General features: G+C 37.8%; 1 protein-coding gene across 1 annotated transcript in view; it reads left to right on the top strand.

The window, feature by feature from the left end:
• The window catches only part of LOC149013371 (putative potassium transporter 17), a 35,432-nt gene that overhangs the window by 14,285 nt on the left and 6,218 nt on the right, over positions 1–14,929 (top strand). Inside the window, exons 3-4 of the mRNA XM_089160247.1 lie at positions 13,125–13,358; positions 13,459–13,509. Coding sequence (XP_089016373.1) covers positions 13,125–13,358; positions 13,459–13,509 — 285 coding nt within the window. The remainder of the gene's footprint in view (positions 1–13,124; positions 13,359–13,458; positions 13,510–14,929) is intronic.

Genomic DNA, 14,929 nt, shown 5'->3' with positions numbered 1-14,929 from the left:
TACTAAGATACTATATCCTATAGACAAATGGTTCTTCAATGACTGAGATGAGGATATGAGTGACTGTATGATTGAACTGAATGAGTGTAAGAACTTTGTATTTAAGCTTATGACTGTATGCTGAGTAATCGTTTACATTATTTTGTCTATGCATGATTACATTTTGGTTTGAAATGTATATTTGTTTCAAATATAATGAGAAATGATTTCTCATGTGAAGAACTATATGAATGTCGGATTGAAATGGATTAAAAGGCATCATGCTGACAAGCACAACCCTTGTGGTTAGACTGTAAAGTGGAAAGACTGGGTCTAAGCCAATAACAGTAATCTATGAGATGTACATGGCTTTGTGCCTTGAGACTGAAACCACTTTTGTGGTATGACTGAAACCACTTCTGTGGTATGACTGAAACCACTTTGGTGGTATAGACAGATGTACATTCTCCAGGATTCGCTTAGGCTTATGACTAGAAAAAAGAAATGAAATTGAAAGGATTTGAAAAGAAGTATATTTGATAGTATACATTTTCAATATGAATGAATAATGTATTTTATGAAAGATATTTGAATTTATGTCAGTTATCGATTATGAAAGGAAATTTGAGGAACTCTCTAAATATGCACCTCATATGAGAAGCACTGAAGAAATGAAGGCTCGGCAGTTTGAGTGAGGGCTTAGGTCTAAGATACAGAGAGTTATGGGTGTTCATCAATTGAGAACATATACTGATGTGGTGCATCGATTTCAAATATAAGAAAGCATTGAGAAGGCAGAGGGACAAGATAAAGAGGAAAATAAAGGTGATGACTATAAGTCTTTTAAATTTGAAGGATTTTGATGTAATTCCTTGAATGGACTGGCTAGTTGCAAATCATGCCAGTGTTTTATGTTCTCAGGATTGAAAAGAAAGTCTTCCCCAACAAGAATGATCTCAACGATCCAAGTTAAGAGATTGCTCAGGCAAGGATGCCAAGGGTATTTAGCTTCTATGCAAGCTTTGGAAGTAATTGGGGTGGCTTTACCTAAAGTACCAGTTGAAAGAATTTCCTGATGTCTTTCCAGAAGATTTGTCAGGGTTACCACCAGAAAGAGAAGTGGAATTTTCTATTGAACTTATCCCTGGTACTGCCCCAAAATCTAAAGCTCATATAGAATGGCTCCAAAAGAACTGAAAGAATTGAAAGAGCAACTGCAAGAATTGTTGGATAAGGGATTCATACGATCTAGTGTATCTCCTTGGGGAGCCCCAAACATATTTGTGAAGGAAAAGGATGGGACATTGAGAATGTGCATGGATTATAGTTACTATCAAGAACAAGTACTTATTGCCTAGCATTGATGATCTGTTTGATCCACTACAAAGAACAAAAGTATTCTCTAAGATTGACTTGAGGTTAGGTTATCACCAATTGAAGGTGAGGGAGGAAGATGTGCCAAAGACTGCTTTCAGGACTAAATATGGACATTATGAATTTCTTGTCATGCCTTTTGGGTTGACTAATGCACCAGCAACCTTTATGGATTTAATGCATAGGGTGTTCCATAATGTCCTAGATCAGTATGTCATTGTCTTTATTGATGATATACTGCTATCCTCAAAGTGTAATGAAAAACATGAGGAGCATTTAAGAGAAGTTCAACAAACTCTAAGAAATTAGAAGCTTTATGCTAAATTGAAGAGGTGTGAATTTTGGCTTGACAGGGTTGTGTCTTAGGACATATGATCTGTGTTGAAGGTATTATGGTAGATCCCAGCAAAGTCCAAGCTGTAATGGATTGGGCCAGACCAACTAATGTGACTGAAATAAGGAGTTTTCTGGGACTAACCGGTTATTATAGGAGATTTATTGAAGGATTCTCTAAAATTGCAATGCCATTGACTCAACTCACTAGAAAAGGAGTCAGATTTTCTTGGATAGATGAGTATGAGCAGAGTTTCCAAGAGCTGAGGCGAAGGTTAGTAACTACACCTGTCTTAAGTTGCCATATGAAACTGGTGGATTTGTTATATATAGTGATGTACCAGGAAGTGGCTTGGGTTGTGTGCTTATGCAACATGGAAAGGTCATCGCATATGCATCAAGACAATTGAAACCCCATGATCAAAACTACCCAACTCAGGATCTGGAGTTGGCTGCAGTCATCTTTGCATTGAAGATATGGAGACACTACTTGTAAGGAGAAAAATGTGAAATATACACTGACCAGAAGAGTCTTAAATACATCGTCACTCAAAAAGAGTTGAATTTGAAACAAAGACGATGATTACAATTATTGAAAGATTACAACTGCAATGTTAACTACCATCCTGGTAAAGTAAATGAAGTGGTTGATGCTTTAAGTACGAAGTCACAAGGATATTCTGCAGCTCTAATAACAAGGTAGCCTCATCTTATAGAAGAGGCAAGGAAGATGGAAATTGAAATCATGCTTGGATGTAAGGTTACATTATTGGTTGCAAGCTTGACTGTAAAACCTTCTATTCTTGAACAGATTAATGAAAAACAAAAGGAGTGATATTTCTCTATAGAAAGTTAAAGGAAGAATGAAGGATAAAGAGTCAGTAGATTTTAATGTTGATTTAGCCAGAATCATTAGATGTAAATCCAGGTTGTGTATGCCTCAGGATGAGGAGTTGAAACGAGAACTGATAAAGGAAGTACATAATAGCCCATAGTCAGTGCATCCTCGTGGGACAAACAAAGATGTATCGAGATTTGAAAGAGAATTTCTGGTGGAACAATATGAAGAAGTAGATAGTAGAATATGTACAGTAATGTATGACTTATCAAGTGGTAAAAGCAGAACACCAACAACCCTCACGTTTGTTGCAGCCCCTAGATATACCTGAGTGGAAGTGGGAACATATTACCAAGGACTCCACAATGTTATAATGCAATTTGGGTAATTGTGGATAGACTGACAAAGTCATCCCATTTCCTACCCATCCAGATTGATTTCTCCCTAGACAAGTTGGCTAAACTTTATGTGAAGGAAATTGTCAGATTACATGGAGTACCCAATTCTATTGTGTCAGACTGTGATCCTAGATTTACTTCTAGATTTTGGAAAAGTTTACAGAAGGCGTTGGGCACTCAATTGAACTTTAGCACAACTTTCCATCCTCAGACCGACGGGCAACCTGAAAGGACTATTCAGATATTGGAAGATATGTTTAGGGCTTGTGTGATTGACTCCAAGGGTAGCTGGAGTGATCATTTATATTTAGTGGAGTTTGCCTATAACAACAGCTACTAATCTACCGGGATGGCGCCTTATAAAGCACTGTATGAAAGGAAATGAAATTGGTGAAAAGCAAGTATTGGGCCAGACCTAGTGTATCGGACTTGTGAGAAGATAAAGGTAATATAAAAGAGAATGAAGACTACTCAAAGTAGACAGAAAAGTTATGCTGATGTTAGAAGAAAGCCCCTTGAATTCAAGGTGGGCGATAAAGTTTTCCTAAAGATAGCACCAATGATGGGTGTGGTGAGATTAGGCAAAAAGGGAAGCTAAGTCCAAAGATATATAAGATCATTTGAGATTTTGGAAAGAATTGGAGTAGTAGCATATAGACTTGCCCTACCTCCAGATTTGGTCAACATGTATGATGTATTTCATGTATCGATGCTGAAGAAGTATGTAGCAGATCCTGTGTATGTGCTATGATACTAACCGTTGGAATTGAAAGAAGAATTTCCCTGTGAAGAGAAACCAGTTGAGATACTCAACGGAAGAAGGAATTGAGAAACAGGGCGATACCATTAATGAAAGTACGGTGGATCAGTCACTCGGGTCAAAAGCCTCATGGGAGATTGAATCCGATATAAATACTCGATGTCCCCAATTATTCAATGGATTAGGTATGTAAATTTCGAGGACGAAATTTATTTTAAGGAGGAGAGGATGTAATGCCCCGCATATTTTTCTATTATTATTTTATTATTGTGGGTGAATGTGCCATTGTGATCGAGGTCAAACATCGCTTGTGGGTCCCACAACAGTGGAATTAGACTGAACTGAAAACGGGGAAATGATCAGCGTAAATTTCTGAACCTAGAGGTACTAATATTAGCACCTCAGAGTGGGCCCTGCATAAAATATTACAGCGGGCCCACAAGCCCATTAGTCATATAATCAAATATATACTATGTGCATAATATATATACATATATATATATATATATATATATATATATATATATATATATATATATATATATATATATATATATATATATATATATATTATATAATTAACCGACTTAAGAGGACCGACTTAAGAGAGTTAAATGGGGGAAGATTGTTTGCTGCGTAGTGGAGAAGACACACAGAAGAGAAGAAGATTAAGGAGGAGAGAGAAGAAGCGAAGCCATAAGAGAGGGAGAAGAAACTGTTGGTGCAACCTAGAGGGGGGGTGATTAGGTTGTACCTAGTGGTTTATAACAATTTTCCAGTTTAGTTGCAATTTCAAAATGGATAGTTCAAGATAAGATCTAATGAAAAACAACAATCACAAACACAGAATTTATAGTGGTTCGACTCTACGAGTCTACGTCCACTCCTCTCTTAGCCTTAAGAGAGTGTTTCCACTAACGAATCTCTTTCAATACAGTGGGTAGAGAATCAAACCCTTACAATCTTCGTTTCGGGGCAAGAGTCCCCTTTACAATCTTCGTTCACGGACAAGAGTATCCAATACAATCTTCGTTTACGGACAAGAGTATCCAATACAATGAATTCTAATCAACCTAGACTAGAATTAAAATAACCAATTCACAATACGAAAAGTATTAGATATTACCTATCAAAAGAGAGTAACCCTTTACCCTTTGAGTGCAAGTGATGCAATGAATGAATCAAGAATCAATATACTTCAGCGGTTTTCAACAACTCCAGACTTTGCTTCAGTGAAAGCTTCAACTTTGGAATATCCCTCAAAGTTAACCGGAGTTGGGAGGACAACAATAATGATAAAAACACCAAAACTTTGCTTTTTCACTTGTGAGTGAATGTGTGCTTGGTGGGGGAGAAGGATGATTCTCAAATGGGGATGGTTGGGCTTTTATAGACCCCAAGTTACTACCTTCCCCATTTCCCCAACGGATAAAAAATCTTTGCGAGATTTTGTTCCAGACGGACGTCCGTCTCAAAGGTATCCGTTACAAACAGCTGTAGAAGATATTCTCTTTAAACTAGCCGTTATAGTCAAATTTGGGCCAAACGGACGTCCGTCTGGCCTGGACTGGCTCAGACGGGTATCCGTCTGCCAGACGGAAATTCCGTCTGGCCTTCTGTTGTTTCTGAGAAATAGAGTTATCAAAACAGACGGACGTCCGTTTGCTCAGACGGACATCCGTCTGGGCTCTGTTTTTCTAAACAGTTTTGGGCTGGGATATGGCTTGGATTTTCGGATCTTTTTGACAATCCGAAGCGTTGTACACCTTACTAATATGTCCTAGGTCACTCTAGTAACATGGATTACATATTATGGATGCATTTACATGTGTTTGTATGCAAAGGTGTCCTAAGCCCTAATTTAGTCTAAGTCTTGATCTTTGACTTGATCTTGATCAGTGATCTTGATGCTCTCCTCTTGACTTTGGTTCTTTGTCCAATATGGTTTGATCTTGAGCTTGACTCTCCGGAAATTTCTTTGAACCGGATATTTACAACGAGATTCTCTGCAGTGATGAGCTGGACAAAACATATCTACATGGAAACATTAGTAGAGTGTTTGTCATCATCAAAACTGATTGGAGACTGATGTGGCAAATGCTGACTTGGCATTTTCCGACAATCTCCCCCTTTTTGATGATGACAAACGTGCAAGGGATAAAATGATATAAATCGTAAAACATTTCCATTTATGTATTTGGATGATTATATAATCATGAAGAGTGCTTATTACTCTTAGTAAGCATCATATAACCCATCATATGTATTTCCATTCTTCATTTTATGTAAACCAAATCTTTTAACTAAAAGGGTTTACGGCTGTATTTCTCCCCCTTTGTCAGAAACAAAAAGGAGGAAAAAGGACATGGCATGCTCCCCCTACTTACGAAACTCCCCCTAAACAGGAGCATCCCGCTGTTATCATAGGCAAGAAAACATGAGATAATAAGAGATAAGAAATATACATATGCAGAGAATAGTAGAATTAAGGTAAAGGTAACAAACAAAATGAAACATAATGTGGCAGTAACCTATAAAGGTTATAACAGTAGCAATTGTTCAACCAAGCATCAGAAAACAGAAACATAAAACAAAAACAGAAAAATGGCAACTAGTCAGCAACGTCACTGCCGTCCTCATTATCTGCACTCCCATCGTCATTCCCACTACCACTGCCACTGCCACTTCCTTCAATGTCATCGGCTTCCTCATCGGCTTCCTCGGCACCTTCCTCATCTTCATCGGCGCCTTCGGCTTCGGCGACTCCTGGTGACGGTAGAGGTGGAATCCGAAGGTGAGTCATCAGATGGTGTATCATGATTGTTTGATGAGCGATCATGCTGTCACTAGTATCCAGTCGACGGCTGATGGAGTCAAAGCGGGTGTCGAAGTGCTGTTGCATATTAGTTAGGCGCGAATCAAGTGCTTGAAACCTTGAGGCAGTGGAGGAAGAGTAGGAAGATGGCTGTTGTGGCCCAGCTGAGGTGCCTCCATGGGTTGAGAGGTGCTCTTTCGGCGTGCTTGGGCAGCAGTGCGCTTGCGGGAGGGGACAATGCCTTTTGTGTCTATCCGGGAGGCAGGTGGAGTAGGGTCCTCATTTTTAAAGCTAACAATGAAGTGTCTGAATATTTTGGTGAGGAGACTGCCATAAGGAAGACATTTGTTCCCAGTCACAGCTGACTGGATCATGTAAGAAAGAATGGCATAAGGAAGGCAGAGAGGAACATGATGAATGATGCAATAGGTGACATATGTTTGAAAGGAAGTAATGTCAGAACGATGTCCCTTTTTAGGGATGACGTTCCGTTGAGTGATCTTGCTGACAACCTTAGCTTGTTCAGTGAACATCGTTTCTTGAATGTCCACGTGGTAGCGAGGAGGGGTCTCAGGTGGGAGAAGGCTTTGGTAGACTGTATCTATCTGTACATCCTCAGGAGGGGTATCTTTGTAGGTCCAAAAACGAAGAGCACCCTCCGTTGAGAGCTGACAAATGGGGTAAAAAGATGGGATAGTGAGAGTGATGTCCACTCCTTTGACATAGGAGGTGACTGTCAGGTTCTCGTTGGTTCCCTCATGCCTAAGATTTGCATAGAAATGATTGACCAAGCGGCCATAGGTGATTTCCTCAGCATGAAGCATAGATTCCCAACCTAGGGCTTCAAACATGTCCTTGATGGGAAACTTGGAGAAGGCATCAAGGTCAACAGTGGAGCCTTGTTCTATGCTATGGGCAGCAACTCTAGGGTACATTTGTTGAGCCTTTGCATCGCGAAACCATTTGTCTAGCCTAGGGGGGCTCGTAGGAGGTGGGTTTCGGGAAGAGCGAGGAGGATGGGCGCTAGAGGCGGGGGCACCACCGCGGACGGACGGATGCTTGCGGCGAGGCATGGGGTATCTGTTGAAAAACAAGATAGCAACAAGTATAAGCAAACACACTGCACAAAGAATGGGTGAAATGTGATAAGAAAATAAAAGATGGAGCCCTAAGGGCATGTAATCTTCATAGGTGTGAAGATTGTAGGTTGTTTGTACTCAAGTTGAGACTTGTTTTAACCAATAAGTATTCCATAGAATATGGTTTCAACAAGGAGCTCAGAGTATCGGAGTTAACACAAAGAGATACCTAGAGGTGGAAGAGAGAAACCAAGAGAAAACAGGGGAATTTGAAGGTTTGAGAATACCAAATCTGGGATTGAAAAATAGTGCTGTAAAGAGGAAACTAAGATTGGAAAAATGCATAAGAAAGGTCAATAAGAGAGTGCAAGCATACTATGGAGGTTCAGTATGATAGCATGTTAATGACCCAACAAGAAACGAAAATATCAACTCATGTGCCAACTATATAAAAAAGAGACAAAACATGCCAGAAATCCGACAAAAATCCAGACTTTTAGTGTATGCGATAGAGCAATCGGGAGAAAAATAGAAAGATTAATGGATTTGAAAACTTACCAACAGAGATGCACACAAGAGGGAAGTCGTGAGTTGCGCTAGAGAGAGAGATGGTGCTGCTAAAGATTGTGTCGTTTGCAGGGTGTTGGAGAGTTTAAGAAGGAAGGAGAAGGAGAGATATGGGGAGAAGAAAGGAGAAAATTAGGGATTTGAAACCGTTTGAAATCGTGGGGAGTGAATAGAGGAAGGAGAGAAGTGAGGGATTTGAAATGTAGCGTCGTGGAGAGGGTTTTGTATTTTTTAAAAAAGCAGACGGATGTCCGTCTGTTGTACGAGTCTGTGTTTTTTGTGAACACAGTGAGCCAGACGGAATTTCCGTCTGGCAGACGAAAATCCGTCTGGACTTTGTAGTCAGACGGACGACCGTCTGAAGTGCTGAACTACCCAGTATGTTGGAAGGTTGGAGTTTGAGATCGAGTAGAGTGGATTATGCTACTCTGAGAGATCAAGTAACCCCAATTCACGTCGTAGTTCAACAAAGCGGTCTTCACTGAGGGGTTTTGTGAAAATATCTGCTAATTGATGGTTTGTATCAATGAATTCAAGAATGACTTCATTCTTTTGGATACAATCTCTAAGAAAATGATGTCGGATGTCAATATGCTTGGCTCGGGAGTGAAGCACAGGATTTTTGCTTAGATTGATGGCACTAGTGCTATCACACTTTATGGGACATTTGTGGAGTTGAATCTTGTAATCAAGCAAGGTTTGTTTCATCCAAATGACTTGTGCACAGCATTTTCCAGCTGCAATGTACTCTGCCTCTGTTGTTGATAGAGCAACACAGTTTTGTTTCTTGCTGAACCATGACACTAGGTAGGGTCCAAGTAGATGACATGTACCGCTTGTGCTCTTCCGATCAACATGACAACCAGCAAAATCAGCATCCGAGAAACTTAACAGGTCAAAGCCTTGATTTTTGGGATACCAGAGTCCTAAGTTTGACGTGCCTTTCAAATATTTGAATATTCTTTTTAACGGCATAGGCATGGGACTGTTTAGGATTAGCCTGATATCTTGCACAAGCACAGACACTAAACATGATATATGGTCTACTAGCTGTTAAGTATAGAAGACTCCCAATCATACCTTTATATTTGGTGGCATCAAAAAGTTTCCCATCCTCATCTTTTGATAATTTCAAAGATGTGCTCATGGGAGTTCCATTTGCCTTTTGAGAGGTAGCATCAAATTTCTTGAGGAGTTCTTTAATATACTTGGTTTGACTGATAAAGATGCCATTGTCATTTTGTTTGATTTGTAGACCAAGAAAGAAAGATAATTCACCCATCATGCTCATTTCAAACTCATTTCTCATTCAAGTACTAAACTCATGACACAAGGATTCATTTGTAGCACCAAATATGATATCATCTACATATATTTGAACAATTATAATATCATTTTTCTTATGTTTTACAAATAGTGCGGTGTCTACTTTACCCATTGAGAATTCTTTTTGGACTAGAAATTTACTTAGTCGTTCATACCAAGCACGTGGGGCTTGTTTGAGTCCATAAAGAGCTCTTTTTAGTTTGAAGACATGATTTGGAAATGCGGAGTCTTCAAAACCCGGAGGTTGGGCAACATAGACTTCCTCCATAATGAATCCATTTAAGAATGCACTTTTCACATCCATTTGATACAGCTTGAAGTTCTTATGGCAAGCAAATGCTAATAACATCCGTATGGATTCTAGTCGGGCTACGGGTGCATAAGTTTCATCAAAATCAATGCCTTCTTGTTGATTATATCCTTGGGCAACTAGGCGTGCCTTATTTCTAATGACTTGACCATTTTCATCGAGTTTATTTCTAAATACCCATTTGGTACCTATGATGGTATGGTCTCGAGGTCTTGGAATGAGTTCCCAAACATCATTTCTTTCGAATTGATTTAATTCTTCTTGCATGGCCATAATCCAATAATTGTCAGTTAAGGCCTCTTTTGCATTTTTGGGTTCTATAGTTGACATGAATGCAGCATAGTTGCAGAAATTTTGGGTTCTAGATCTAGTTTGGATTCCTTGACTTAAGTTTCCTATGACTTGGTCAAGAGGATGATCTTTCCAAGGAACTACCTCCTTAGGTAATTCTTGAGAGTGAGTTCTATTTTCTTCTGGAATGGTTCGAGATTCCTCTAATGATTGGTTATCCACTTTTTTCCTAATGACCTGTTCAGTCCTTCCATCATCTTCCTCGTCAATTAGAGGTTTATATTTATCCTTAGGTGGAGAGACATCACATGTGACATTCATGGATTCTTCCACAACAAGGGTTCTTCGATTTAGTACTCTATATGCTCTCTATTTTCGAGAATATCCTCGGAAAATTCCCTCATCGACTTTTTCTTCAAATTTTCCTTTAGGATCTCTAGTGTTTAATATAGTGCACTTACAACCAAATATTTGAAAGTGATCAACCCTAGGTACTTTATTATGATAGAGTTCATATGGTGTCTTGTTTAGAAATTTTCTAATTATCACATGGTTTAAGACATAGCAAGCAGTACTTGTGGCTTCTACCCAAAGGTATTTGGGCATTGAGAATTCACTAAGCATGGTTCTGGCCATTTCTTGAAGTGATCTATTCTTTCTCTATACTACTCCAATTGATTGGGGAGTTCTAGGAGCAGAAAAATTATGAGTTATGCCTTCTTTGTCACAGAATTGTCCAAAGTAGTTGTTGTTATCAAATTCTCTTCCATGGTCACTTTGGATGGTAGTTATAAGGTATCCTTTATGATTTTGAATTTTCTTAACCAGAATATTGAATTCTTCAAAAGCATCATCTTTATGCTTTAGAAATAGAGTCCAAGTATACCTTGAGTAGTCATCAATAATGACAAAAGGTATAGTATTTTCTACCAAGGCTAGCTATGGAAATAGGTCCAAATAAGTCCATATGTAATAGTTCTAGTGGTCTACTAGTAGAGACTATATTTTTGGACTTATGGGATACTCTAGTTTGTTTTCCCTTTGGCATGCATCACAAAAGTAGTTTTTGTCAAATTTCATTTTTGGAAGATTTCTAACTAGATTTTTAGATGCAATGATTTCAATTTGTTTTTTATTTATGTGACCTAGTTTTCTATGCCAAATTAGAGTTTCTTCAAGAGACATGAGACAAGTCATACTAAGAGATGATTCATTGAACACACAAGTGTAGATGTTGTCTCTCCTAATTCCTTTAATGATTAATTTTTCATCCATATCTTTCACATAGCAAGAAGAAACATCAAAGGTGACTTTATAACCTATACTACATAATTGACTTACACTAAGCAAGTTATATGATAGTTTATCAACTAGATATACATTTGAGATAGATGTACCTCCAATATTAACTTGACCAATGCCAACAATCTTTCCTTTACTATTGTCTCCATAGGTAACGCATCCTCCATCATATGATCTAAGCTTTGTGAAGAGCTTTGGATTTGACGTCATATGTTTGGAACAGCCACTATCAATGTACCATTCACTTCTTTGAGTATTCATTAAGCAAACCTACAGAGGAAAGGATAGATGTGCATTGGTCCCCACGTTTACATGGGTCCAAATTGGTTAGTTCTTGTTGGTTCCATGTTGAACCAGCTAGGTTGATATCCTTTTGGTCTTTGAAATCTTGGATCACAAATGTCAAATGGTTCTTGGACTTGAGGTTTTTGTCTTCTTGGTCCATTGAAGTTTTGACTTCTTTGTCCATTTGTCTTGTTTGTATATTTAAAAATGTTTTCATTTCTTCTAGGCATATGTGACATATATGAAGGTTGAGGGATATGCTCATAGGGTGCAAAATAGGGATATGACCAATTATAATCAAACATCATTTGGTTTTGATTTCTACCATTTCTTTTTGAATAGTTTTGATTATGATAATTTTGTCCTTGATTATTCCTTTGTTCATTCTTCTGATTTTCATTTACTCTTTTACTTTGAATGTAGTGATTCTTCTTTTCAATTTTTCTTCTAATTGTTTGAGGTTGAGTCTTGTTCCCACCTTGAATGTTTCCTTGAACATTTTTGGGTGTTGGTAAAGGATTCTTACTAGATGTTCCTTTTTCAAAACGAACTTCTTTCCCTTTTCTAGGAGTTTTAGTTTCACTATTGAATCCTAGTCCTTCTTTGTCTTGGGGATTCTTTTTGGGATTACCTAGAAGACTATCTAAGTTCTTTTGACCATTTGTGAATTTCACAAGAGAGTTGTTTAAATCTGTATTTTCTCGTTCTATTTTCTCAATATGTTCCCGTAATTCAGTTACGGTGTTATTGAGATAATGTACTTCTCCTAGAAGACCATCTAGATCTTCTTCCTAACTTGTGGATTTCACATTATTTTCTTTTTCTATTTTTCTAATGTACTCTTGTAAGTTGCTTACTGTTTCATTTAGAGATATTACTTCTCCTTCTAGAATTTTGTTTTTCTTTTCAATTTTCTTGCTGAACTTGTATAAAGTTTCAAAGCCACTAGCCAGATCTTCTCTTAGATTCACTTTCTTTCATATTCTTGCTCTTGGATTATACTATATAATATTGTTTCTATGGATTGATTGCGGACTGAGATCCTGCGGAGAGTATCGCCCCCATGGGTATTCGGGTGTGTCCGGAACCAGTTGGGTGGGGTGTGATAGGAATGGTTGATATATAATTCGCAACATTGGGTCGTAGATCTAATAGAAAAGATTAAACGTAATAGTTTACGAAACCTAGGGTTTATATGTAATTTGCCTTATTATTTTAATAGTAAGACTTTCTTTTTTCCTTGATTAATTTACATGTTCTACTTTTAACAGCCTAAGTACTTACGTTTATGTTAGCATTAGAATTCGTCAACTTTGTTATCACACATTATTGTTATCAGAACAGTAAATATCGTTTCTGTCGAATGTAATTTTTGTAATATTAACTCAAGTTTGTGAATGTCGGCTTTTAAGATAGTAAGGTCAAACCGTCAGAGTCATTGATTAAGTTCATACTGACCAATTGCAGGAGGTACATTTGCGTTGTATTCACTACTTTGTAGGCATTTTAAAATTGGTATTCTTTCTCCCAAGCGCACTGATTCGAACTTGCATATTTCCCCTGATGAGTTAATTGGAGAGCAAAGTAAACTGGGAAAATTCATTGAACAAAGCCTGGTTGCAAGAAGGGCATTGCTTTTCATTGCAATGCTTGGTATGTGCATGTTAATTGGTGATGGTATACTTACTCCCGCAATTTCAGGTATAATACTGTGCCAAGTAGTGGACTCTCATCTTGACGTGCTATTTCTTTAACTTTTTCACATCCAGAAGTTTTTTGACTCCAAACATTTCTTTTACAGTTTTATCTGCTATGCAGGGACTACAAGCACCTTTTCCCTCTATCCATAAGAGTAAGTTTTGATGCAAATCTGATTTACTTGAAAGAGTAGGAAGGGTAGACCTGTAGATAAATTCCTTAGTTAAATATGGCAATATCATGTTCAATGTGTTGGAGTATTAATATCATAGGTGACGAAATAGGAATTGAAATGTTTGATTCTTCTGTATCTTATTCAGAACTTTACAATCAATATATACACAACTGCTATCTATGAAATAGGAAAGAATATCCTACCTAGAAGATTGGAATAAATAAGAAATCTACCTAGAATAGAAGATTACAATAAATGAGAAATCTACCTAGAATAGAATATTACAATCAATGAGAAATCTACCTAGAATAGAAGATTACAATCAATGAGTAATCTACCTAGAATAGAAGATTGCAATAATAAGAAAAATACCTGTAATAGAATATTACAATCTGATCTACTTAGATTAAAGATACTAATAAAATATTATGATATGATTCTAAGATTTTCCACAATAGGCAATGTCTAGTAGTACGTCATCATTTACTTATTGTTATTCTTACAGATACTCTAATACTGTAGTTTTAGATTGGAAGGGATCCAACTAGAAACCAATAACCAAGATTCAAGATCTCACTCTCGAGGGCAATCTCACCATTGAGAAAAAGGAAGATCTTGCTCGAGTCGGCGAGATCTCATTGGAGATTTGACATTTTTTCCTGTGCCAACTTAAGTGAACTCAAGGGCCCATCTCGGGCGGTTTTAAGGGTCAGGCTAGGCTCAAAGTTGGTATTCAGCCTATTGTAGGCCTTCTAAACACACTGGTGGCTTTTGATTTGTGAGAAACAATCTTAAATATGAGTTCTAACTCAACCCTAAGTTTGAAATTGAAATGCTGCAGGAATGAACATCCAATGTTATAAAATATGAAATATATAACCATTAGGACATATAAATGAAAAGCAAGTGATAAGATGCATCAGATAACTTAAATACCAACAAAATTCCATCCATATGAGTACAATAGAACATCACATTCTTGACTATCGAGAATACAATAATACAACCATCGTAAGTTCAATATAAATCATAAGTTCATAATAGAGGTGTTGGGTATGGCTCATGCCTCACATTCTGTTGCCGCCGTTCCCTGGGCCTATAGAGGCCTTATATCACTTTGGGCCTCAGAATTTTCTTTGCAAATTGGGCTTGGGCCTATGAATAGCTGTTGTGGCTTAGGGTTTATGAGCCCTATATATATTCTCTTGTAACTTAACATCTATAATGAATTGTCGAGAGCAGAATGCAGTGAAAACCTAAAAGTTGGACATAGCCCTACATTGGGGTGAACCAGGGTAAATCCGTGTCGAGAGGAATCAACAATTCGGCAAAAAATCAGGCAAAAAAATGAACTTGGGAAGCTGTCGGCAAGATGGATCTTGACCTGTTGTTTGGAATT

Source organism: Hakea prostrata, chromosome 6, assembly GCF_041222555.1.
Source record: "Hakea prostrata isolate BN-2017 chromosome 6, UWA_Hpros_2, whole genome shotgun sequence".
NCBI classification, from domain to species: domain Eukaryota; kingdom Viridiplantae; phylum Streptophyta; class Magnoliopsida; order Proteales; family Proteaceae; genus Hakea; species Hakea prostrata.
The sequence above is the reverse complement of the archived record's forward strand: the minus strand, read 5'-3'. Positions and strand labels throughout refer to the sequence as shown.